At 49.8% G+C, this 27,030-nt stretch overlaps 2 protein-coding genes across 8 annotated transcripts in view; one reads left to right on the plus strand and one right to left on the minus strand.

Moving 5' to 3' along the window:
- Positions 1–7,440, plus strand: part of CD99L2 (CD99 molecule-like 2) — a 125,826-nt gene extending 118,386 nt beyond the window's left edge. For 4 of the 6 annotated variants that reach the window (XM_011954652.1, XM_011954656.1, XM_011954654.1 and 1 more), the window contains 2 exons: positions 3,359–3,424; positions 4,688–7,440. In XM_011954652.1, the coding sequence (XP_011810042.1) occupies positions 3,359–3,424; positions 4,688–4,752 (131 nt within the window). In that variant the 3' untranslated portion in view covers positions 4,753–7,440. Of the gene's footprint in view, positions 1–1,933; positions 1,952–3,358; positions 3,425–4,687 lie in introns of all 6 variants that reach the window. The other 2 variants (XM_011954653.1, XM_011954651.1) reach the window with 1 other exon arrangement.
- A 1,169-nt stretch (positions 7,441–8,609) lies between these two features.
- Positions 8,610–27,030, minus strand: part of MTMR1 (myotubularin related protein 1) — a 64,725-nt gene continuing 46,304 nt past the window's right edge. Inside the window, exons 12-15 of one of the 2 annotated variants that reach the window (XM_011954657.1) lie at positions 23,029–23,142; positions 17,970–18,146; positions 10,963–11,135; positions 8,610–9,157 (exon numbers count right to left, since the gene is read on the minus strand). In XM_011954657.1, the coding sequence (XP_011810047.1) occupies positions 10,971–11,135; positions 17,970–18,146; positions 23,029–23,142 (456 nt within the window). In that variant the 3' untranslated portion in view covers positions 8,610–9,157; positions 10,963–10,970. Of the gene's footprint in view, positions 9,158–10,818; positions 11,136–17,969; positions 18,147–23,028; positions 23,143–27,030 lie in introns of those variants that run through there. The other variant, XM_011954658.1, reaches the window with a different exon arrangement.

Consider the following 27,030-nt stretch of genomic DNA (forward strand, 5'->3'; position numbering starts at 1 on the left):
CTGCCAGAACAAGAGTCACAAACCGAGTGGCTCAAAACAATAGAAGTTGATTCTCTCCCAGGTCCAGGGGACTCCGGGTGTTCCCTGGCTTGTGGCTGTATCACTCCAATCTCACTTCATATCCTAAATCCACAATGACCTCATCTTAACATCCTTAACTTAATGACACCTGCAAAGACCCTGTTCCTAAATAAGGCCACGTTCACAGGTTCCAGGAATGAGGACTCGCAGATCTTTTTTGGCATGGGGCGGGGCATCCTTCACTATAGCATCATTAGCCTAATGGTGAGATGCGACAGTCCACAGTTTTCAAATCCATGCCCATTACAAAACTGGGTGAGATGGCCAGGCCAAAGGATGGCTTTGAGACTTTAAAAAGCATGCTGGGTAAAAGAAACTACTTAAACTACAGGTCTGTAGTTCCTAGTAAGAGCAGCTTCCCAGGCATCGTGTGCTTGCCACCCACCTGCCATTTTCTCTCTTCCGGGCTCTGCACGTGGGTGAAAAGCCAGCCCTGTAACTCGGCCTGGCAAGGGCAGGGCCATGGATGGGGAGAGTTCTTGGGCTGAGCAGACAGGGTGGCCGGCCTGGGCCCTCTCCTGCTGGGCCCTCAGTTTCCCCATCACGGGTATCTCAACTTCCTTCCTGCTCTGGAATTAAAAAGTCAGAGGCTGGCTCGAGGCTGCTCAGGTGTCAGTAGGAACAGAGAAAAATAGGTTGATTTCCAAAGCACAAAGTGAACATCTTGATTGTATCTGTCTTATTAAAATGGAAGGAAAATACGTTATTTTCATGCTTATTTCCTAAAACGGGCCAGTGTGAGGTTTTGCAAAGTGAATCAGCAGGCAAAGCGGGGCAGCTCCCAGGAACCCCGTCGCCCAGTGTGTCCATCTTGGATTTCACTGCCCTTCCCCTCCGACCTTCCTTCTCCCATGGCACCTTCTGTGTGGCTGTCTCCCCAAGCTAGAGGCTGGGAGTCCTCCTGTCCCCCCACCTCATGTCAGTGCATTCCCCCAGTCCTGGGATTTGTGCCACCTGCGTAGGTCTCCTCTTGAGCCACACCTCCCTATCACCATTGCCATGGCCCCTGCCAGGACAGAGCCAAGGTCTTCCCCTCATCTTCCATCCAGAAGGTTCCATAGACCTTTGTGCCTGTCCAGTCTCCTCCACACCTCACTCTCCTCCAGGGGGACCTGTTTTAAAATGCGTGGATCCCCCTTATGCTTCCTGCTGCCCTCAAGGTCCTGGCTGAGCCCCTGAGTTTGGCATTGGAAGCCCTTCATGGTTTGGTCCCAACCACATCCTTTCGCCTCCATAGGCCTCCCATAGGCCTTTCACTTCCCGAGGGCGCCATGTGCTCTCCATCCCGGGCCTCCGCTGTTCCCCCTCCTGACCTAGCTCCTCTCGCCCAGCAGGCCTGGAGCAGCTTCTCCCAGCCTGTGGTCCCACAGCGCCCCCTGCTGACCTCACCTGGTGCTCATGGGGCGGGATCGGGCCGGTTGGTTCCTGTGTCTGCGACTCCCAGCTCGCCTTGCCGCCTCAGTGATCAGGAGTCTCTGGACCGTCCATTCCGTGGTGGGGCTGCGTGTACATCATGTCCCTGGCACCTGGCCCGGGCCAGAATCAGGAGGGGTCCCGCAGACGTTTGTGGAGTGGCTGAGCACACTGAGAAGCTGGGAGTTGGGCCTCCTGTCCCCACTCTTTCCCTTGAGTCTCAGCCACTGACTGCCACATGGAGATGGCCGTTGAGGGGCAGGGGTGCAGAACACGAAGCCCTGGGGAGACAGCAGGAGGTGGCTGCGAGGAAGGCCTGTCCCCACCACTGCTGGGGACCCTTGGCTTCCCTTGCCTTTGCCCTCAGTGTGGAAAGCCCGCATGTTTGCTGTCGGGGGCCTCTTACTCCAGGGTTCTAAGCTTTGTGTCTTGCCTTCAGATGCAGCAGAAGGTCAAGGTAACGCTGCTTTGCCTTCCTCACTTTCCTTTTGCTTCAGCCTTCATGCTTACTCATTTGCCCCCTGCTCTTGGCGCTTCCTTGCCACTCTTCTCCCTCCTGCTTCCCTGGCACTCAACGACGTGCCTATAACTGGGACTGTCTTTAGCTTGCCCTGATGCGTGTGAGAGGATGCCACCTGCCAGGCGCTGTGTCCCCAGGCTGGATGTTGCGGGAGCTGGCGGAGAGTTGAGGTGCCGTGGTGAGGGCTCACTTGTCCACTGGTGGTCGTGCCTGGGGAGCACAGAGAGAGCCACCCACAGGCAGGAAACGATCCAGCGCCCACTGGGTTGGCAGCTGGCGGTGATCACGAGGCTCAGGGTGTGTCTCCTGGCCTCCACCTGTCAGCTGGGAAGGTGCACCTGGGGCAGCCTCCACTGCACTCATCACCTGCCCCGCTCTGCGTTGGGGCCGGCCACACCTGCCAAAGAGCAGTGCCCGCATTTGTCACAGACCCATTTGGCTCCCACCTCAAGCCCAGCAGCCGCCGGGGCAGGCAGGTGGCGGGCATACTTGCTTAGGCAAGGAGCTTGTAGCCCAGGATTATGGCTTGGGTTGCACTGGTGCCTGGTCGGTCGGTCGGTTGGTTGGTTGGAACCATGCCCCGGTTTTCCCACAGACCCGGGGCTGAAGGGTTCCAGTCCCTGTGCTATGCAGGGATGAGACACAGACTCGACTCTGCAAGCAGCAGCAGGAGTGGGGTCCACTCTAAGAACTTGAACACTGGCGCTTGCTGGCTGAAGGGGATGCTTGGTACCGTCCCCAAATCCCTTTTGTAAATAGGTGTGGAGAAAGCCTAGATAACCAACTAGACTGAAGCAGCTGTTGGTGGGCCAGCCCCTCCAAGCTCGGGTGGACACAGCAGTTATTCCTGCTGCTGGGAGAAGCCAGTTGGCCTCTCTGCACAGGTATTGCTGGGAGGCTGCATGTGGGCAGGAGGCTTTGCTGCATCTCCACGGTGCCCTGCATCCATCAAGCACTCATAGCCGTTGGCTCCCTGGCCCCTGGGCCGGCCACACATGGACCTGTGGATGGTGCTGAGCCCTGCCATCGGGCACCCCCTCCACTGGGTGGAGCTGCCGTCTTGGCGTGGTGGCGGCTGCCCTGTGGGGATGGAGTGCCAGAAGCCTTTGCTGCATGTTATTGTTATTTCTGAGGACGACGATGAGAACTGGGCAGTGAATTCCTGGACGAACAGTTTTCATCCGGATAAGGATGTTCAGGTGGCCCAGGTTGCAGGGTTTTGAGCTCCCTGGGGCAGCTGTGCTGCTTTTTTAGCTGCAGAGGACTTGGTCAGGCATTCTCAGTCACCGTTGGGGACCCGCAGGTCCTGTGCGCGTCACTAACTCTGCCCTTTCCCCTTTGCAGAGGGTCTCAACGCAGACTACGTGAAGGGAGAGAACCTGGAAGCCGTGGTGTGTGAGGAGCCCCAAGGTGAGGACTTTGTACTCACTGTCCCTTGTTGACACTTTCCTGGTTGGCCTCAGCACTGAGCAGAACTGTGCTAGAGAAGCAGGGAAGCACAGAGACCTCTGCTTCTAGAATGTCCGGCCAGAGCAAAAGCCCACCCTGATCAGCCTGCCTCCCACTTTTCATGAGCCCAAAGATGCTGGGGTGACAACCAGGGCCATCTGCTGCCATGCCATGGACTTCTGGGCATTGCTGCTGCTCAGCCCCTGCCCTTGATTCGTCTGAGCCAGAGCCCCAGGCACCTCTGCTCCCCATCAGCAAAAACAATTACATTCTGAACAGAGCCATGGGGAAGCTTTTAACCTAGACCTAGAACTTTTCCCTTTGCAAATTGCCACAGGCAAGAGGGAACTTTGTTAAAACCCAGACCCTATTGTCAACACCTGTGCCCCTCCCTCCCCCTTCTGTGGTCATCAAGCACTTTCTGGATTCAGGAGCTGTTGGCAATTTGAGGTCGCATAAGTTCAGGCCACAGGCCTAGAGTGCGCAACTGCTCGAGGCAGATATGACCTGTGCCCACGGGATGCCAATGAGGAGGTCCAGAAAGGCTTGCTGAGGTCGGGGAGCAGGCCAGCTTCCCAGCAGCCGAGGCCTGGAGGCGCAGGCGGGGAGACTAGGACAGCTCAGGCAAGTGTTGCCACTGGAACTACAGTGCAGTAGCTGCAGGGACTAGGCCTGGGAGACCAGGAGGAGCTCAGCCTGTGTGGTGTGTACTGGGGAGCTGGGTGCCCTACAGCACTGCTGAAGACGGGTGGCAGTGCTGCACCAAATTAGCTAAAACAGGCCTGGGTTCAGATGTGGAAAAATGGATTCCACTGTCGCATCCACTGTCGTGAGCTTTGCCGCAGTTTAGCCACCATGAGGCCAACATCTGTGTGGACAGGTACTACGTTGAGCACTTTATTTAAACTAATTCTTCCAGCAGTGCTGGCAGGAGCATGCTCATTTTTTAGGTAAGGAGATGGAGGCTGAGCTGTTTCCAGGGCCTGTCCAGCTTTCTCTTTATCTCCCCTTGACCCGCCCAGAACTACTCCCAGGCTCAGGATAGTCCTGTCTGGGGACAGGGAGTGGGTCCCAGAGGGAAAGTTGCACAGGCAGGGCTAAGCGGTCCACCACAGGATACAAAGGGAAACCTAGTTCTGTTCCCAGCCCCTGCTTGCTGCTGTATTTGCTGCTTCCGTGCAAGACAGAGCAGAATTCCTTCTGACGGGCCTCTTCTTCCCCTAGTGAAATACTCCGCGTTGCACACGCAGTCTGCAGAGCCGCCGCCACCCGAACCAGCCCGGATCTGAGGGCCCTGTCCAGCTGTAGGCGTGCACAGTGGTGCCACCGCTTGTCACCCGGCTCCCCCCTTCTCCCCACCCTTCATTTGGACCCACAGCTGCTGTGCTGCTCTGTGTCATCGGCTCCTTGTTGCTCTAAGTTTTCCGGAGGAGCTCTGGGTGTTTGTGAGTTTGGTTTCTCTGCCCTGCCACAGGTGCTCTGAGACTTGGTGCCGAAATTCAAGAGCCAGCTCTGATAGAAAGCCAGCACCAGCCTCGGGAACTGCTGAGCCACCAACTCCCAAAGCCAGCCTGCCTCCAGCTTTACTGAGCACAGGATGTGGGGGCCGAGATGATGCTGGGGCCGGATGACATGTATGCTTAGGGGACAAGAGTTTGAACCCATGGGACTGTGACCCCTGCACACTGGAGTGGCTCATTGTGGCAGGTTTCTGCCAATAGCCCCTGACGGTGACCTCAAGGAGCTGCAGGTGGGGAGCTCAGCCTGCACCCACTTCACTTGGAGCTCCTGCAAGGAGCGAACCAGTCAGCACCAAGTAACACCACACACACGCAGTACCCAGGATGATGGTTTCACTTCGGTCTTCCCCATCCCGGGTTTTATGTTGCTGGGCTTCCAGAGAGCCGATCCAAGTGGAGACTTTCAGTTATTTAAGTGCAGACATGTATCTCATGATAGTCCTGCCCTGAGAGTTTAGAAATCCTCTGGATAAGTATGAAGCAATTCATAGGCCTGTTTCCCATCTGATTCCATAGGGGACTGGATGTGGCCTTAGGGTTGACATGATAAAGGTCTTTAGGAATCATTTCTGCGTTGGAGATGAGTTTTATCCTGTGTTGGGGAGAGGTGCTCACCCTCCACCCTGTATCTATTCCTATTTTGGTAGCAAGAGCTACCGATGTCAAGAACGAGCATCAAAGCCAGAATCATGCTTGTTGTTTGCTTAAAAATGTCATTGGGGGCGGCGGGGGAGGAGAGGGGAAAGACGCATTGGCTTGGTTTAGTGAAACGCACGTGACTTTGTAGCTCTGTGGTCAGCCTACTTGTCTGTTCTGAGGGAGAGTGTGTGGGAACCCATGCGCACCGTGGCAAACACAGGAACCCCATGACTAGCCCCTCACCTGGCATGGAGCTGCCTGGTTTGGGCTGGAGCAGAGCTGGTTTCCTGGAATGTTCCTTTGGCCCACATGTGGTTCTGTCCCGGTGAGCTCTGTTGTCAGAGGCTCACGGGACAGAACCACATGCTAGGGTCTAGGGCCCCTGTCTACTGATAATCAGTTTGCCATGTCAGAAAGCACTTCTGAAAGCAGATATGAGTCACCGGACAGGCAGGATCCTACAAAACTCACGGGCCTCTTTGGTGCGCAGGATGGCCCCACGTGTTCCATAGGCTTGTCTGCTGAGCGGGATGAGCCAACTCCAGTTTCTTAAGGAAACCAGTGGAATCTGCAGCCCCCACGTGCATCTGTCTAATGCATGCCTCGTGTCTGTTTTGCAAACATGCCTGCAGTGGGGGGTAGTCGGTTGTGGCACTGTGTCTCAAGGCTGCCTCGGAAGGCCATTCCCAGCGCGTGCCTGTGGGCTCCCTCCCACCCCTTTTCCTGCTCAGCCCTTTAATCCCTGACAGACCTGGGCCGTGTGGCTGAAGGGGGACCTGCAGCACTGCAGAAATGTCTCTGCGTGGTGCCATGAAGGAAAGAAACCTTGGCCTGGTCTCAAGAAGCTTGCAGTGCTTCCGGAAGTTAGTGAGGGTGGAGTGGCTTGCAGGATTGGCCTGTTTCCAGGGCCTCCCACACTTATTGGCCAGATTGTGAATTTTGTCAGGCTTGTCCCTCCCTGACACCGAGTACATCAAGAGCTGATGGCCCCACCCTCTGGCTGGTGCTGGGCTGGAGGTGGCTATGGGGGATTTTGGCATGCATGGCCTGTCGCCACCTGGACAGCGTGACCTCAGGGGTTGTCCACCTTACCTTCATGGTGAGGCCTGTCGGATGGCAAAGTCCTTGAAACCCTAGAGCTGTGACGTAGAATATGTACTGTCTGTGAAACCATGTTCGCAGGAGCACTGACTGCAGCTGAGAGAGACCCATTTTGCTCTCCCTTACCCACCCGGGTGCTTTCTGCACAAAGCCTGGAGCCTGGCACTCAGGCCCACCGGTGGCGGCTCCTGGTGACTGGACATGCCTGGAAGACCCCTCAGCCTTCTGTTTGCAGAACGTTCATTTCAGGAGCTTCTCCGTCCCACAGACATCTTACACTTGCTGGACACTGCCACCTGCAGAAGCCTCGCGGGCTCTAGTCACCATGTGTCTATCTGAAGTTTGAACTGGCCAGCATGGGCCTGTCCCAGGTGAGAGGGGAGACACAGTGGACTGGAAGGACTGGTTGAACGTGGCTCATTTCTAGCAGCTTAATTTGGCAGAGAAAATTTGTAACAACTCTGAGCGCGTGCTGGGTGAAGTCACAGCTCAAGGAAAGATAAAGATGGGCAGAAGGAGGTGTGGGTGGCTTCTGGGGTGGAACCCAGAGGGGAGGCTCTGGGACAGTGGCTGGGGTTCAGTGCCGGGGCCCTGAGGAAGAAATGGAGACTGATCTCCAAATTCTAGAATTCCCTGTACATCTGTTCATGTGCTTGTGTCCAGGTGCGAGTTGTAAACTGTCTCGTGTTTGCATTAAATAAAATGGCACCAAGCAGATCCTTGTCTTCTGATGGTGTTAAGGCACGCCCTTGGTCAACTGCTGCTACTTTTCCCTGAAGTAATTTATGATGCAGAGCTGACCCCCCCCCCCCCCCCCCCCAGCCGAAGGTTTTTCTCTAGAAGCTTGCATTTACCCTTCAGTGACTAGCTCAGTGTCAGGACTTCCAGGAGTGGCCCCTCACCGTACGAGCAGCTAAGGCCAGGGGATGGGGAGCGACCAATGTCCTGGGGTTAGAGAGGGCAGAGGCAGGAGCAGAGTGCTGCGGGGCCGCTCCCAGGCTGCATGGGTTGCCTGGTCCGGAGCTGCCCAGTTGGGGTCTGGAAGCAGCAGAGTCCCAGGCTCGCAAATCCCAAATCGACTGCTCTGCTGCCTTCAGAGCAGGCTAGTAACCAGTGGAGGTTCCAGTTACGTGCAGTTGTTTCAACCAGAAAGCTGAGAGAGAAGGGGGCCCTGCACTTTGTCACTTGCTGCAACCTCATGGAGAGTGGCCTGTTTGGGATCAAGTCTGTCCTCCTCAGCTGGCATCTTGGCTTCAAATTGAGAAGACATTTCAGGGCATTTCACCATGAAAACAAGATGCAGTGGACCCTGGGTTTTAACATGGAGGCCGGTTGTTTGTTTCATTTTGTTTTGCCAACCTTTGCTTCTAGTGAGATAGCACCAGGTCCTCTCAAACCTGAGACCACCATATACCTCTCCCGTGCAGAGTTCTGCGTGGCTAGCGGGGGCCTGGCGCAGCAGCCCTCCCAGCCTTGCCTGCTGCTCTGCTCTCACTGCTGGGGAAGGCCGACTGGCAAGCAGCCCCGCTGGGCATCCTCTGTGCCTAATAAATACCGGGCTCTCTGGCTCACTCAGTAGCGACGTGTGGAGAAGGACAGGGACCCCCATACCCTTAACAAGAAGAACGACACACACAGGACACCGAGGGTGCCGCGAATTCATCCAGGCCTTTTTGGCCCTGAAAAGGTGAACACTCCTTTGGGGTGGGGGCGGTTTGAGGCCTTAGCGAGCACTGCACTTGCATGCGAAGGACTCATCGGCCTGACTCTCAGGTGTCTCCAGACCTTTCCCCAAGTCGTCGGCATTTTCTCAAGGTTAGAGCTGAGGGCATTTCTGACTTCACAATCAGTATTTCCCGTTTCAGCCAAAATACTCAAGACCCATGATACATTTATGATTTAGTGAATGAATTAAATCACATAAAAGTACTTCACATATATTAACTGTGCTTGACACACAGTAAACATTCAATCCATGTGATTTTATTACTGATTTTCCTCAAAGGAAAACTCTGATACTTAAAAAAGACCAGGGAGCAAACATAAGATCATTTTAATTACAGATTGAAATACAGCGCAACAGATGAGACAAATACAATACTGTACCGGTTTTTAAAAACCTGAACCATAAAGGTTTCGCATTCTAGCACACTTAAAACAAAAATTGCTTAGATAACAAAACCATACTTCAAGTTGTTTTAGAAACAGTTCTGCACTAGGAACGTACACAGGGAAATGACCCGTTGTGCTGCTTTAAAATGGAATGGGAGTCTGTAGGGTCCTGCTGACGGCACCCCCAGCCTCCGCCAGGTGAGGTGCACAGGGCCCACTCCAGGCACCAGCTCCCCACAACTTGGCTTCTCTGGTTTGTCGAAGGCATCATCCAGTCCACACTATGTTTAATAGTCCTAGTCAGCCAGGGGATTACATATGTCTGGGAAGAAAATGGGAAATGTCCCCATTAAAAAAAAAATCAGTGTATCTATAATCCAGTTTACCCATTCATAAATAAGCTTTCAGATATGTTAGGAACATAAAAGCTAATGTTGAATATGATTTAGCAACAAATCCCACATGTGATAAAAATGGAGAATTGATTTTAGGTTATCAAATTACCTTGAATAAATCTCTCTGCTATCTTATAGAAGGATAATTTTCAGTAAGAATCAGGTTCCCAGTTTTTTTAAAAAAAATCCATTCTCTATTAAAAAACCCTTAACATATTTTCAAAAATAAGGTCAATTTGTAGGACTTTGTCTGGAGTCCAGTAATTTGAAAACAGCCAGCTAACATTGCTATGCAGTCACGCTGGGGTTTGACCTTAGGAGCCGCTGCAGCCGCCTCTGCCTCTAAAGGCTGAATTCCTGCAGCCCGTGGTGGGGTGGGGTGGGGTGGGGGGAAGCTGCAGCAACGGGCACAGCATGAGGGAGGGGCATGGCCTGCTGGGGCAGGACCCAGGTGTGCAATAATCATCTGTGGCACGTCACACAGAGGAGCTCAGAGCTATGGCGCGCAAGTGGATTGAATCAATTGGTGGTAAATTAATTCCTGCGAGGACTGATGGAGTCACAGAGCTCAAAGTCAGTCAGTAAAGGTTCAGGAGCGGGAAGAGGGCTGACCAGCTGCGGTCGGCTCTGGGAAGGGAAAACCAAGGGAAGTGCGTGCTATGCTTTTCCAAACCAAAGCCACAGCACAGTGGCTGCTTTCAAATATTAACAGGCAGCCACGTGAGTAAGCTGAGTTGATAAAATGAGAAATGATTTCATACAGGCAAATAACATAAGAGCAGACTTGCTTTGATCCCGGCAGCTGGCAGCGGTACAGTGGTGGTGGGAAGCATGGCCAGACAGCCCAGGAGCGAGTGACAGGCAGTGCTCCTTGAAGGAGCGAGAGGCCAGCACCTGTGCACAGCTGCCAGAGGCTTCGGTTTACCCTCAGCGGGGCTGGAAGACTGAGCATGGCCGCTTGGTGCTGTCCCCATGAATGGGCTGAGCCGCCCCAAGAGGTGAGTACCAGAGTGAGGTGAGGACAGAACACGTTGTCCTTGAAATGACCATGTTCAAATCCCATTGCAAATGCACCACAGAAAAATGAGCATGAGGTTTGTTGGAAAATAATTTCTCCCACAGTACAGCTGAGCTGATCTCTCCTCAGGTGACTATTCTAAACGTAAAAAAGGACATAGGAAAATAAAGGCCTGTTTCTCTTCTCTAAAAATACCTTATATGTACACAACAGTAATTGTTACAGGAGGACCCCGTGCATGAAGAGAACTGTGGAACAGAGGGCAGTGGTCTGTCTTCTCCCCAAGTACTTCATTCAAAACAGTTTTCAAGTTGTGGCCAAGAGCTGAGGGAAGCCATGGGGCTGGCAATGTGTCTTGAAGTGAATGGTGTTTGTTGTTACTGAAGGATTGAACTTGGAAAGAAACGGCGCACAGCTTTCTTGAACCTCAGTACTGCAATCCATTCACTTCGTTTCTCCCAAGCTGCCTGGACGCTAGAAGTTGCTTCACAGGGTGGATGTGACAGACGGCTCCCCTGTGAAACCGCTGACAGGAGGGTAACGGGCTTGTTCACAAAACAAAAAGCACTCTCGCCAACAGTGGGAGCTGTCACCTAGCCACACAAATGGTCCCTGGGCCTAATCCTAAAAGACAAGATCACAAGCTACAGCCATAACAGTGATGGCCAGGCCCCTTTCCTGAGCCGCCGGCAGACAGTCGGGCAGCAGGCTGGCCTCGCCCGTCAGACTGAGGTGTGGACGGAGGTGGCAGAGTGGGAGGGCGAGGAGCCCCGCTCAGATGAGGATGAGACGGCACGCGTGGCCACCTCCCGCTGTAGGCCCTCCACACGCTTCTGCAGCTCCGCCCTGACGGCCAGCAGCTCCTTGAGATTCTGGTGAATGGGCATCTGGAGGGAGCAGAGACAAAGCTGCATTATCAGGCCATCCTCCTACCACAGCGTTTCCACATGGAGATGCTGTTGGCTTCAGGAGTTTTTCACCACCCAGACTCCTGGAGTGGCCAAAGTCTCCTGAGGCGTTGACTCATCTCGCATCAGGTGGACAATGGGACCCCATTCCATGAGCTTTGGCTGCCACCGAGGCTGCCCTGCAGCTCCACGGGCTGAGCTGCTGAGCCGGGATGAAAAGGCACCATGGGGAGGCTCCCACAGTTTCTCAGAAGACAAGCAGGCGCGGGGACGCTGCGCACCACGGATCAACCAAGGGCACCGTGTGCAGACTCGGCGCGAGCAGCGTCCTAAAGACTGTGCGTCAGAAATGTTTACACGCAGACCCCTTTCCAGCATCTCCATTATCTCTGTATTTTTGCATTTTTATAAATAGCTCTGCTGACTGAAAATCCTTCTGTTAAATCAGCACTTTCTACAACTTGAAGCTGTGTTTTCATCAACCGGAGCAGGATCTGCCAGAAGCCCCCTGGAGCGGGCAGTGCCGGTAGGGGGGGGGGGAGCCTCCCCAAGGGACCAGGCCCTTGCTCCTTGCTCAGCATCACCGCAATGCCTCACCCTAAGTAGCTTTTCTCTTTTAAACCCATCAACTGCGGGACAGGGGTGAATATAAACAAGAAAGGTTTTCCGGGGGCATATGGGACATCCAGTCCTGCTATTTTATAGTCATAGCACCCAACCCACTCGCCTAACAAGCTGTCCCCAGCAGCTACTAGGGTGCGAGACATCCAAGACCCAGCTTTTCTCGCCTGGAGCTCTTTGGCTGGGGGCAAGGCTGACCAGAGCCTCAGACTGGGGCTGAGGGAGAAACAGGGTGGTATCGGGGGAGCTCTCCAGCCTTCCCTGGTCTCTGATCCCGTGTGTAAACAGCAGCCACAGGGCTGGCTCCTAAGCCTCAGCCAGGCCCTGTGACTGGCCACTTAACACCTTCCAGGGGCTTCTTCCCCCTGCCCTGAGAGGGGCCTCAAGGCCCTCTGCAGTCTGGTTCCAGCCTGGCCCTCTGGCTCACCTTTCACCAGGTCCTGCCCCCACTCCCTCAAAGACTGAGCTGTACCACCGTGTGTGCCAACGATGATCAGCCCTCCTGGAGAGAGTGGGGGGACGGAAGGAGGATGAAAGCAAGACCGCAAGACGGCAGCCAGGTCCCTCTAATAACAGGGTGCTCAGTAACCAGCACCCAGTGGGCTGAGAACAAATGGCCCCCTTGGGCAGGCCACAGGAAGAAGAGAGGGGACAGGAGTGGAGTGTGATGGCAAAGGCAGATCCCAGAGGCCTCTGGGAGGTGGCACCAGCTCCTCTCTTACCCTTAGGACCCATCTGGTATATTTTCCTGTCTGTAGGATCATTTAATTCTGATCAGACAAGGGAAGACCTTGCAATCAAGCTCCCATTATCCATCTGCAGGCATGTGGCCTCAGCAAGACACGCAGGGAAATAGACCATTGACACACACCCAGGGCAGAGGCCCAGCACTGCTCAAACGCACTGCTATCATTTCTTCACCAGCTGTTTGCATCTTTTCTCACATATTTCTTTTTCTTTTTTCTTTTTTTTTTTTTGAGGCGGAGTATAGTCTCACTCTCTCTCCCAGGCTGGAGTGCAGTGGCATGATCTCAGCTCACTGCAACCTCCACCTCCCAAATTCAAGCGATTCTCCTGCCTCAGCCTCTTGAGCAGCTGGGATTACAGGTGCCCGCTGCCACTGTGTCTAATTTTTATATTTTCAATAGAGATGGGGTTTCACTATGTTGGCCAGGCTAGTCTCGAACTCCTGACCTCAAGAGATCTGCCCACCTCGGCCTCCCAAAGTGCTGGGATTACAGGCATAAGCCACCGCGCCGGCCTACTCACATATTTTCATTTGCAACAAATCAAGGGCATGCCTGAAGGAATAGAAAACTCGGAGGCTTAAACAGAGGATTGCGTTAGAGAAAATTTCCATCTAAGGGCCAGTCATGTTTGTCCCATGCGTGCTGGCGTCACAAGACATGAGGCAAGACAGTCCCAAAGGCAACAGGATGCCCACGGGCCTTCCACACCCAGCCATCCTCTGATGGGTGCCCAGAGAACCCCTTTCTCGGCAGCCAACCGAGCCACTGCCTTCTCAGAGAAAAGAGGCCCAACAGTCTTGCATCTCCCCTGTTGTTTACCCCCGTACTCCCTCCCCTCCCCTGTCTTCCTCCTCCTCTCTGCCCCACCTGGCTCCTCAGGCCCTGTCACTGGACACCCACACCAGCCCCTGATCTCTGCCTGTCTTCACTGCACTCCCCAACCCCATTCCCATCCACCTCGATGCCGCCAGAGTGCGCTTTCTAGAACATACACTTGGCTTTGTCATGCAAACCCTGGGATGGTTCCCACAAACCCTGGAATGAAGTCCAAACTCCAACCTACCTCTCCAGCGTCCATCATCACCAAGGCCCAGCCCATTCCCCAACACACTGTAGTCCACACCTAGGAGGTGGCCGACACGTGTCTACTGCATATAGGATAACAAGCTGTGGCCCATGTACTCTTTCTTGGTTCTCTCTTCTGTGTAGCACAGTGGAGGGAGAATGCAAAAGGCAGGACCATCCACCTATTACCCTCCGAGCACAGTGCACTGGATCAATAATCCCCTGTGAGGTCCCAGCGAGGCTCAGGACCCTGCCGCAGATCAGGCGGTGAGTCACTGCAGAGACGGGATCTGACCCCGTCGGGGGCATCCTTCCACAACTACACGCACTGGGCAGCAAGATCTCCACCAAGTCACTGCTTGTCTGACCCTTCCCTCATTCTCTGCATCGTGGAACTGCTGGGAGTGTTAACTGGGGTCATGTGTGTACACAGCCCATTGGTACACAAGGGGACTGCAGCTTACAGGCGCTGTTGCTGTGGTTTCCATCATCATCACTGCAGGTGACTTCGCTTACGTGTGTGAGAATCTGGCCACATCTGGGAACAGATCTGTCATGCAGTTTGTAGGTTTTAGGAAAGATCTGTTCCCTGCCTCACGTGGGGGGCAAGAATCTGAGCCTCGGTGTGCCCCTGTGGGACACCGCTCTGACCCTCTCTGCTGCTCAGCATTTCTTCACCTCTGCAACCTGCTGCACAAGGGGGAGCATGGCGGGGGCATGGGGGTCTCCTGCAGTAATCGAGAGGCTCCGTTTAGCCAAAGGCACTTCAGATCAGCCATAGTTCTGTTGGATTTTCTGCTAATGTTAATGACATTCCACCAACCACCTGCTCCTTTGAGTCACCAAGAATATTACCTGGTAACCCTATGTGATTTAAATAACATAGTGACTTCTGACACTCTGTAGCCCGTCTTCCCTGTTCATAAAACAGATGAAATAGAAGCCACCCAGGACGGAATAACTCAGCAAAATGCCTAAGCAGAAATACACACCAGTGAAGAGGAAGGTGCTGGAACGGGGATGCAGGCTTTGGTTCCCAAGTTGACCACTGACTGGCAAGAAGTGCTTGATGGGCCCCTGTGTTTAGCATCTTAAACAACGCACCTGAGGTCAGAAAGGAGAGCAGTGCTGGACCTGGACTCCAGTGACAGGGCAGCAGGTCACCCTGCACATAGATGTCTTGGGCTGAAAGCCAGGACAGAAGATGCTAATGGGACCAGCAACCTCTCATGCTCACTGATAGCTTCTGGGCACATGGGCCATTTCAAAGACAGCTTGCCTTCAAACTCAATTCTCATTTGGGGAAGGATTCAATCTAATGACAAGCAGTTATTAGATTAATAACTTAAAAGATCAATTAATAATAAGCAGGGACTAGTCTTGCAGAGCAGGAAGTCTAAAGGGAGAGATAAATATAATTTTTTTTTTTTTTTTTTTTTTGAGACAGAGTCTCATAATGTCGCCTAGGCTGGAGTGCAGTGGCGCGATCTCATCTCGGCTCACTACAACCTCCGCTTCCCGGGTTCAAGCAACTCTCCTGCCTCAGCTTCCTAAGTAGCTGGGATTATAGGCGTGCGTTACCACATCTGGCTAATTTTTGTATTTTTAGTAGAGACAGGATTTCACCATGCTGGTCAGGCTGGTCTCAAACTTCTGACCTCGTGATCTGCCCACCTCGGCCTCCCAAAGTGCTAGGATTACAGGCGTGAGTCACTGTGCCCGGCCAGAAATGTAATTTTTTTTTTCTTTTTTAAAGAGGAAGAAGGAAGCTAAGATGATGCCAGAAGCTCAGATGGTAGCCAAGTGGCGGAGGACGTGGGGAGCTGGAGCCATTGGGCAGCCACAGAAGGTGATGTCTGGGCTGTCAGGCAGGAGCAAAAGGCCTCCCCGCAGGAAGGTGGAACGTGGACTCAAGGCAGACTGCGACAGGGAGAGTAGGTAGAAGGTTGTTCCAATATCCCAGAGGATTGGGTGTGGAGGGGAGACCTGAGGGAGAGGCCAGTGGGGACAGGACAGGTTTAGGGTGGGCAAGTGTGAGTCCTCTGTAGGCTGAGGCAAGAGCCACCAGAGGTAGCAGGAATAAACGCAGGTTCAAGGGGCTGGAGAGAGCAGATGTGCAGGAGGAACTGGCCTGCAGCAGAGGGGCACGCCTCTTCATTCACTCATGCGTTCAGTCAGTCACATTTGTCGAGTCTCTGTTAGTTGCCCAACACCATGTTAGATCCTGAGGGCCCTGTGGTTTCAAAGCCTGTGGTCTGTAGGTGCAGCAGCAGGCAGGCAAATACGCCAGTGCAGTATTGAATACCTTGGGGAATTCTGCAGACCGATTATTACCAGCACCTCCGCTCTCTTTCTCAAAGTAGGCTAGTTTGGGCAATAAACATAGGGCCACCAGAGCACTAGGTGAACAGAGAAGAGGGCGCTCAACAGGAAAGGCTCCAGGGCAGCATGAGTCCCAGCAGCTCCCTGGCTAGTAGGAGGCGGACACAGATGCAAGTCTCTCCTATCCAAGGAAGACTCTGGGAAGAGCTGAAAGAGGTGATCAAACACTCGTCGTTTTAATACATGTGAAGACACAAAGGGTGGCTCATTCACATGGGGCATCTGCTTCAAGCAGGGGCAGGGCATGGACAGGGGAGATGTGGCTAAGCGCAACCCTGGGATGCAGGAGCTCCCCAGCAGCCAGGACTCCTTCCCACCTCCCCAGGCCCAGTGTACAAGTACTGGGCTGAGTGAGCACCGATCACAGTGTTCTGGAAAACACTCCTGAGGTCGTAAGGGTGGCAGGGCCAACTCAGAGGGTCCAGAGGAGAAAAGCATTTGCAGCAGAAGCTATGTGGAACAAAACAGAAAGCCATCTGGGAAAGAAGAGGCAAGTGATGACCAGCCTGGTCTGTGGTAGAGGGCAAAGGATCCAGTAAGGAGTGGCCAAGCAGCAGCCTGGGGCAGTGGGGCACACCCAGCAGATGGATCATGGAGCTAAGGCTACCAGGGAGGGAGCTTTCCAGCTGGCAGGCTGGGGTACTATAGTGACGTATCCCTGAGGTTCCAGGGCCAGGCAGCTGAAAAGGAACATGAGCAGTTCAGACTGCCCCATGGCTAGTGGAGCATGGAGATGATATGGAGATCAGGAATACCCTAGGTGAGAGGGATGGGGAGCAGGAGGATGGAGAAGAAAGACAGATTTCTGTATCGTTGGCTGACAGAGCAATGCTGTTAAACAATGCCCTGGGTACACGCTCCTGATGGACTGCAGTTAAACTCTCAGAGTATTCAACTCAAAAGAAAAATTTCAGGCCTGGCCCAGTGGTGCACGCCCATAATCCCAGCACTTTGGGAGGCTGAGGCGGGCAGACCACCTGAGGTCAGGAGTTTGAGACTAGCCTGGCCAACATGGCAAAACCCTGTCTCTACTAAAAACACAAAAATTTGCCAAGCATGGTGCTGTGCACCTGTAATCTCAGCTACTTGGGAGGCCGGGGCAGGAGAATCACTTGAGCCTGGGAGGCAGGGGTTGCAGTGAGCCAAGCTCATGCCACTGCACTCCAGCCTGGGTGACAGAGCAAGACTCCGTCTCAAAAAATAAATAAATAAGAAAAAGAAAAGTCTCAGCAGACAGTTACCTGTCCATGGAGGTACGGGCTGCCTCTACCCATCTTCTTCATCACCCAGAACCAATCACGCCCTGGCCACCCAGGTGGAGATTGGGGGTGCAGGGCAGGATGGAATCCAAACCATGACACAGTGGAGGATGTGGGGAGCCCTTCAGGAACCCGCGGCCAGAGCTCAGCCACTGAACACAAAGACAGGACACAGGCTTGGCGGACTGGCCCCTGTAGTGCACCATTCTCTAATTTTGTTCAATCTCAGAAAATATTACAGTGAAAAAGTGTGGCGGGGAGGGGCAAACTCTCCCCCTTCTTCAAAGGAGCACCTGTTCTGTGACTCAGCACCTACCCTCCTACTGCTGGACTAACAGGGTCTATGTACTGTAACCTGATGCATTTTCCACATGTCTTTCTACCACGTCTATGTGGAAACAGGCAGAAGGGCTGCCACCTCACCCTCCATACCTGCAGGTAAAGTAGTTTATAAGACAAAGGGCCAAGCACAGGAACACATGGCATTTTATGTACCTCATCAGTACGAGACAGAAGTGCTAAGGTTTTTAACTTTAACCCAGCAAACAGCATCAGAGTTGGTGTACGGGCAGAACCTCCTGGAACATGAATGCAAAGGATTGAACCCTGACAGGCAAGGGCAGAAGACAGTTAGTATGGTATGTTAATATCTACCATTAACCCATTTTCATACCACCATCTTTACTTGGAAAAAAAGGCATACTCTGTCATTCATGAAAAGAAAAACAAAAAGATACCTGAGGTCTCATCCGTGGATTCCATCGTACATAATAGTTTACCCACAATTCCAAATGACTCAGACTAGCAACAGGATATAACACGTGGTTTTCATAATTCACAAAGAAGGGATTAGAAAACTCATCTAGCTGGCTATTGATATACGACCATAAAGATATCGTCTTTGTATACACATCCTGAAAAACAAAAAAGAACGTTGGAAATAAACTTTTCTTCATATCATCAAGAATTAGTATTACACCAAGAAAAGGACTTGAATAATGAAGTGAATTCAAACACTGAAAAATTCATGAACGTTTACTAGGTCCCAGCCCCACCTTCTTCCCACTCATGGCCTGATGGCGGGATGAATGAACGCACACTGCTTGCTGTCCTGGAAAAACATACTGCTGAAGTTAGGTAGCATCCGACAACTGTGGCTATGGAAAGGCAGAGTGAGAACTTTCGAACCACAGGATGACGGGGTCCACCAAAAACAAATGCAATTTTCAATTCTGGTGGAAGCTTTGCTTTTGTGGGCTGGGCACAGTAGCTCAAGCCTATAAGGCCAGCACTTTGGGAGGCCACATTGCGAGGACTGCTTGAGGCAGGAGTTTGAGACTAGCCTGGGCAACACAGTGAGACTTTGTCTCCACAAAAAATAAATAAATAAATTTAAAGATTAGCCAAGTATAGTCCCAGCTCCTCAAGAGGCTGAGGTGGCAGAATTGCTTGAGGCCAGGAGTTTGAGGCTGTAGTGAGCTATGACTGTGCTGCTGTACTCCGGCCGAAGCAATAGAGCAAGACCCTGCCTCTAAAAGAAAATAGAGCTTTTGTGACTCCTTTTTTTTTTTGAGATGGAGTCTCATTCTGTCACCCAGGCTGGAGTGAAGTGGCACAATCATCTCAGCTCACTGCAGTGTTGGCCTCCCAGCTTCAAGCAATTTTCCTGCCTCAGCCTCCCGAGTAGCTGGGGACTACAGGCACACGCCACCACGCCCAGCTAATTTTTGTATTTTTTGGTGGAGATGGGGTTTCACCGTGTAGCCCAGGCTGGTTTCGAACTCCTGACCTCAAGTGATCCTCCCGCCTCGGCCTCCCAGAATGCTGGGATTATAGGCGTAAGCCACCACGCCCGGCTGTGACTCTTAATATTGAGAAATGAGAATAGACTTTACAGTTAAGATTCCTTGTGCTGGCAAATCATAGCTATCTGGAGGAAAATGTGCTGTGGTGGCAGGCTGGAGAAGCTTTATAAAGACAAGTAAATATATCACTAAGTTATCTCTTCTTCCCCTAATTTTGTAGTACACTATTCAGAAACACTGTACCTACTTGCATTGCTCATCTGAACAAAAACACCCAAATGTGCAGGCATGGTGAGGCAGGTAAACATTAAACAATGGATCAAGCACAACGACAAAGTCACATGAGAAAACGGCAAGGCCAACAGCATTTTCTCCCATTCTGCTGCTGACTTCCCACGAGCTATCTAAATACAGGAACACTCAATTAGGACCATTTCAATTTTTATACATTTATTTATAAGAGAAACACCAACAATAATTCAAAGGATCTGGAAGAGCTAAAATAATCCTGAAAAAGAACAAAGTAGGAGGACTCATACTTCCCATTTTCAAAACTTATCACAAAGCTACAGTAATCAATGCCAGTGGTGCTGGCATAAGGACAGACATACAGATCAATGGAACAGAACAGAAAGCACAGAAATGAACTCTCTGACATTTACGGTCAACTGATCTTCAACAAGGGCGGCCAGAAAATTGAATGAGGGAAAGAAAATCTTTCCAACAAATGGTGCTGGGACAGCTAGAAAGCCAACACACAAAAGAATGAAGTTGGATCCTTAATTCACACCGTATACAAATGTTACCTCAAAACGGATCACAGACCTCAATGTAAGAGCTAAAAGTATAAAGTTCTTAGAAGAAAACATAGGAGCAAATCTTCATGACTTTGGGTTAAGCAATGGTTTCTTAGATATGATACCAAAAGTGTAAGCAGCAAGAGAAAAAAGAAATTACACTTTATCAAAATTAAAACGTTTTGTGCTTCAAAGAACACCCATGAAGAAAGTTAAAAAAAAAAAAAACCCATAGAGTGGGATAAAATTTTTGCAAATCATGTATCTTATAAGGGACTTGAATATATTAAGAATGTATAAGGAACTCTTACAACTCCATAATAAAAAGGACAAACAACACAATTTAAAAATGAACTAAGGATCTGAATACACACTCTCCACAGAAGATATGCAAATGGCCAAAAGCACATGGAAATATGCTCAACATCATTAGTCGTTGGGAAAATGCAAATCTAAAACCACAACATACCACTTCCCACTCACTAGGATGGCTATAATTTTTTAAAAAGGAAAATAGTATGTGTTGGTGAAATGTGAGAAATTGGAAGCCTCAGACATTGCTCGTGTGTGCAACTGCTTTGGAAAACAATCTGGTGGTTTCTCAATAGGTTAAACATAGTTGCCATATGACCCGGCAATTCCACTCGCAGGTATAAATGAATGAAGGCGTATGTCCACATAAAAACTTGTACATGAATGGTTATAGCAGCATTATTCCTAAAAGCCAAAATGTGGAAACAACCCAAATTTCTATCAACCAATGAATGGATAAACAAAATGTGGTCTATCCATATAATGGAATATTGCTCAGCCATAACAAGGATGTATTGGTACATAGATGAACCTTGAAAACGTTATGCTAAGTGAAGGAAGACAGTCATAGACGTTCACCTATTGTATAATTCCATTTCTATGAAATGTCCAGAACAGGCAAATCCATAGAGACAGAAAGCAGATTGATGGTTGCTAGGGGATAGGGGTGGGGAAAATGGGAAGTGATTGCTACTGAGTATGCCATTTCTTTTGGGGGTGATAGAAATTTTATAAAATTAGGCCAGGCACAGTGGCTCACACCTATAATCCCAGCACTTTGGGAGGCTGAGGCAGGAGCATCACTTGAGGCCAGGAGTTTGAGACCAGCCTGGGCAACATAGCAAGACTCCCATCACTACAAAAAATAGAAATAAAAATAAAGAAATGTCATGAAATTAGACATTGGTAATGGCAGCAAAATATGTGAATATGCTAGAACCTTGAAATTGTACATTTTAGATGGGTGAATTTTACAGTATGTAAATTATGTATCAAGAGAGCTCATTTAAGAATGAATTTTGCACTCCTCCTCTCAAAAAAAAAAAAGATAAAACCATGGTTAAAAGTCTATATATGAACTTCATTCTTCTGTTTCTGGTTTTATTTGTTTTAAATGGCTTTGAGATATAATTCACATAACATAAAACTCACTCTTTTAAAAATGTTTTTGTTTTTATTAGGAGGTTAACAAGTCCCCATCACGCTGGGCCTACAGGAGTGTGGATTTTACTCTAACTGCAGTGGGAAGCAGGGGAGAGGCACATGATCAGATTTCAGTTACTGAATGCTCGCTCTGGTTGCTATGTTTAGAATGGACTACTGAAGGTCAGGGAGAGAATCAGGGAAGCCCATTCCTGGGTTTCTGCCTTAGTCCAGATGTGAGACAGTTAGGGGCGTGAGACAGTAGGGGCCTGAGCTAGGCTTATAGCTGTAAGGCAGTTAAGAAGTGGCAGATTAAGAATATACTTTGGGCCTGTAATCCTAGCACTTTGGGAGGCTGAGACAGGTGGATCACCTGAGGTCAGGAGTTCAAGACCAGCCTGCCCAACATGGCGAAACCCTGTCTCTACTAAACATACAAAAAATTAGCCAGCCGTGGTGGTGGGTGCCTGTAATCCCAGCTACTCGGAAGGCTGTGGCAGGAGAATCGCTTGAACCCAGGAGGCAGAGCTTGTAGTGAGCTGAGATCGCACTACTGCACTCCATCCTGGGCAACAAGAGCAAAACGCCATCTCAAAAAAAAAAATATATATATATATGTGTGTGTGTGTGTGTGTGTGTGTGTGTATACGTATACATACATATATATACATATACATACATATATATACATATATACATATACTTTGGGACAAGGTCAGCAGCATTCACCAAGGGACTGGGTGTGGTAGCCAGAGTGAGGGTGAGGGAGGAGTGGAAGGTGACTCCTGTGTATTTGGCCTTGGCATCTGGATAGCCAGTGGTGCTGTGTACTGAGTAGGGGAGGAGCAGGAAAAGGCATTTAGGTCCCTGAGGCAAGACAAAGTCACCTAGAAAGACAGAACAAGAGTTGAGGGGAGAAGAGGACCTTGGACTGGGCCCAGGTGACTCCAACTTTAGAGACTGGTTAAAATGGCAGCCAGTCAGAGGAGACTGAGCAGGGGAGGCCAAGGAGGCAGGGAAGAGGCAGGACAAGGTGGGGTCACAGAATGAGGGTGCTGTCAACTGTGGGGAGGCTGCTGAGAGAGGGGGAGGCGGGCGTTACTGACAGACTGTTTTCTCCTGAATTCTATACTGTCCTAACATACTCGGCTCACAGGCAGTAGTCCTTGTCTATTAACAGGACCATACTCCTTAAGTTGCCTTTTTCCAATGTCTTCTCACTTTTGACCACATCTTTCTTCTATCCCACAGTGAGGAAAAAAGAAAGAGGCGAGATGTAACTCTGAGAAGTTTGGTAACTGCTTCTTTACTACTTTGATGTAAAACAGTGCTAGCTTGCTACCTAAAGTGGGCTTTTTGGCTAATTGGCAGACTCCATTTCCAAGGCCTTCAAGTACAATCTGGCCAACACCACAGAGGACGAAAAGCAGAATCCCACAGCTTTCGAGTTGGTGCAGTGGAGACCACATGAACTTGGAGTCAGGAGGTCCAGGGTCTAGCACTCATCTACTCCTGAAAGAGCCATGGGCTCGCTGGGTCCCAGCCCCCCATGCCTAGAAAGGAAGGGGCTTGTGTTAGATACATGCGGTGGGGCTGGCCAGAATCCTGGGAGTGCATTTACAGTCAGCAATAGCACCAGAGCACAGTCCTCCCTCCCCTCAGCCCTCCTACAGTGGCGCTTCCTAGAAGAGGTGCCTGAGCCACAGGGAGAGCAACAGACAAGGACGCAGTATACTCACCTCTTTGAATCGCTGCTGTTCACAGTTGCACAAAAAGGTCCCAAAAAGACAGCTATAAAGGTGATCCAAAATTGTAATCAAGAATAGCTCATTAAACTCGAATGCTGAAGGAAACTTAAATGAAGAGAAAAACAAGGTTTAGTCATAGAGTCCAATTTCTAAAAGTAGTATTACTTTTACATGAAAGACAGCGAAACTATAACTTGGAATATAGTCAAAGATTTAAAGGAAGACTGAGCCCAAGTAAAGTTCAACCACCTACAGTTTTAAGTCCAAACTTATAGATCTGGCTGAGAAACAACCAGAAGCAACTCAATTTGTTGTACTCAATGCCCAGAAAAGCTTATGTAGCTTCCACTTCTCACTATGGCGGTAGAACAGAGCCCAGACTCACCCTTCTGCCAGAAACATCTAGCAAGCTGGATACAATATAAGAAATGACTGTTTTCAGACACTGGCAACAGGCAGTACTGGACTGTGACCCTGAGAGAAGGGAAACAAATGAGGGGAGCCCTGCTATTATGCCAGCTTCCCTGCTACAGCCACATCCCAGGCTGGGGGTAGGGGGAGCAGTAGATCCAGTCATAACATGTACTCAAAGTGACTCAAGAAGAAATGGAAAATCCGAATAGCTCTGCATCTATTAAATAAACAACTCCTAGTTAAGAATCTTCCTGCAAAGACAACTCCATGACCATACAGCCCTGAATTCTCTTTTTTTTTTGAGACAGAGTCTCACTGTGTCCCCCAGGCTGGAGTGCAATGGTGCCATCTTGGCTCACTGCAACCTCTGCCTCCCGGGTTCAAGTGATTCTCCTGCCTCAGCCTCCTGAGTAGCTGGGATTATAGGCACAAGCCTCCACGCCCAGCTGATTTTGTATTTTTAGTAGAGACGGGGTTTCACTATGTTGGTCCGGCTGGTCTCGAACTCCTGACCTCATGATCCACCCGCCTCAGCCTCCCAAAGTGCTGGGATTACAGCACCCCTGACTTCTTACCAGTGTAAATGAGCAAGCTGAAGCTGGTAACATATTTTAACAAGGTAATACAACATGACCAAGTGGGGTTTACTTTAGGAATGTAAGACTGGCTTAACATATGAAAATCTATGTTACAAAACAAATCAATTACTGTAATTCACTATATTGGCAGAGTGAGGAAGCAAAACCACAGATCATCTTGATTGTTTTAAGGTAATTCTTGATGGGGTTTTGCAGAATTCCAACGGAGACTATTACTATTGCCAGCAGGTTCTAGTCAGTAGCTGGTGTGTTGTGGCCATGAGATGATCTGGAAGTGATAATAATCAGCATAACAGCAGGCATGTACTGAGTGCTTACCATGTGCCAGAACTAATGTAAAAACACAGTAAAACATTCATCACCTACTAAATGAAGCAAAGCCAAATAGTACTACCCAGCATACTTGTATTTAAGTCGGTTTACTTAAAAACCTATTCTTCAATCAGAGTGCTGTGTGCACACTATCATTACAAATCTTCACGTCTCCAGAGTGATCATATCAGGATCACTGGTAGACAAGTTTATTTTTTAGTTTAGCTTTACTACTTTACTAGACTAGCAACAGGCTTTTCTATTAGAACAATGGTCAAGCCAGGACTGTCCAAACTCCACCTGAAACTGTTTTCTTCACCAGGCTATTACATTAGCTTAATTAAGGAACTACGCTCAGATACCGTGGATTAAGATTTGCTTCTCTCTCCATCTTAAGGATTGCTCTCACAGAAACACACAACTCTCTTCTAAGGAAACCCATCAGAATATTACTGCTTCAGAAACCTCTGGAAACGAACTCTGCTGGTTCTTACTGGCATCCTTGTTCTTAGATGAACTAAATCAATGATGTGATGTCTCTGGCTAAAACGCTAACAATATCTACTGGTTGATCCTTTCTTGGAGCCTTTAAGATTGCCCCTTGCAACTCCGACAGTGGCCTCACATTTCAAACGGCTCTCTCTCTCTCTCTCTCTCTCATATTCATGCATTTATTTATTTAAGACAGGGTCCCACTTTGTTGCCTAGGCTGGAGTGCAGCGGTCTGACTGTGGTTCGCTGCAGCCTCAACCTCCAAGGCTCAAGCGATCCCTCCCACCTCAGCCTGCCAAGTAGCTGGGACTACTGCCACAACCCAGCTAGTTTTTCTTTCTTTCTTTTTTTTTTTTTGTAGAGACAAGGTCTAGCTATGTTGCCTAGGCTGGTCTTGAGCTCCTGATCTCAAGTGATCCTCCCATCTCGGCCTCGTAAAGTGCTGGGATTACAGGCATGAGCCATCGTGCCCGGCTCAAATGGCTATCTTTTAAAAGGCCAGGCACACTATGTCCAATCTTCCCAGGACTTCTCTATGCTGCTTAGTTATGCCCTATTCATAAATTATTGGCACCACAGAATTTGTGAATTGTAAGCAAATATATGACATTTTTGTGTACTGAAGCCTTATTAAATCAAGGATAGGAGTGAAAGATCCAGGGTTTTATCCTATATTTTATAATTCTCAAACTTTTAAAAATAAATGTTTATTAACAAGATAGCAAATTACTGACATATTTTCAAGCCATATAAGTGCTATGAACTCAATATTTGTATCCCCCCAAAATTTCTAATCCCCAAGGTGTAGTATGAGGAAGTGGGGCCTTTGGGAAGTGATTAGGTCATGAGGGTAGAGCTCTCGTGAATGGGATTAGTGCCCTTTTAAAAGAGGCCCAAGAGCGCTCTCTTGTCCCTTCCATGATGTCAGGTTACAGTGAAAAGACAGCTAATCTATGAACCAGGAAGCAAGCCCTCACCAGACACTGAATCTGCTGGGGCCTTGATCTTGGATTTCCCAACCTCCAGAACTGTGAGAAGTAAGTTTCTGTTGTTTATAAACCACCTCAGTTTATGATATTGTGTTACAGCAGCCCACACAACTACGACAATGAGTCTTCATTCCTAGCCCCTGAGCCTGCATTGTACATCTGGGAGCTTGAGAAGGTGTGTTCTACAGTCAGTGACAACAAGCCTTATTCTGACCACTGGGTACCAGATATGGGAGGTCAAAGTGGGCAGGGCTCAGTTCAAGCCCATCGGTACCCATGAAAACTGGAAAACAAAGGCTCCATCTACTCATGTTGGGTCAAGGCTGCCATTTATACTCAGGGGTTGTCATGGCATTAAGCTCAACTCAGAAAACAGCTCAATGGGGGAAACAGTAGCAGCTGGAGTACACAAATGAAAGATTAGGTCGCTGTAATTCATAGTTTGTTTTGGCCTCTTCTCCTGGAAGCTGTACCTTTTACCTAAAAGTATGATTTCCAAAAATACATAGCACAGTAATCTATAATAAAATTCTGCACCTCTTCTTTTCATTGTTTTAGAGACAGGGTCTCACTCTGTCACCCAGGCTGGAGTGCACTGGTACAATCATAGTTCACCGTAACCTTGAACTCCTGGATTGAAACAATCCTCCTGCCTCAGCCTCCCGAGTAACTGGGACTACAGGTGCACACCACCGTGCCTGGTTATTTTGTTAATTTTTGTTTTTTGAAGAGATGGGGGTTTCACTATGTTGCCCACGCTGGTCTTGAACTCCTGGCCTCAAGCAAGCAATCCTCCCACCTCAGCCTCCTGCATCGCTGAGATTATAGGCGTGAACCACCATACCTGGCCCCAATTCTGCACCTCTTGAGGCCCAACAAAAATATCAATGACTATTAAACCTATCCAAAAGAGTAAGGATTGTATTAAACTATGGATATCATAGAGTGTCTTTGGGAATCTTCTCTAGAGAGTCCCTCAATTATTTTTCCCTTAGTTTCTTTGTTCACATACAGGCTATTCAGTTCATTTTATTCTGCTATTTCTGACAATTTTACACTGCATAGTTTACGTAACAGTAGGCAACCTAAATATAATCTTTCATATGAATGCATCTTATACCTGCTACATATCTCATTCATTTGTTAACGAACTGATGAAGACTAATCATTGATGTCTCTGCTAATGC

The sequence above is a fragment of the Colobus angolensis genome, unplaced genomic scaffold (assembly GCF_000951035.1).
Source record: "Colobus angolensis palliatus isolate OR3802 unplaced genomic scaffold, Cang.pa_1.0 Scaffold389, whole genome shotgun sequence".
In the NCBI taxonomy this organism is placed as follows: domain Eukaryota; kingdom Metazoa; phylum Chordata; class Mammalia; order Primates; family Cercopithecidae; genus Colobus; species Colobus angolensis.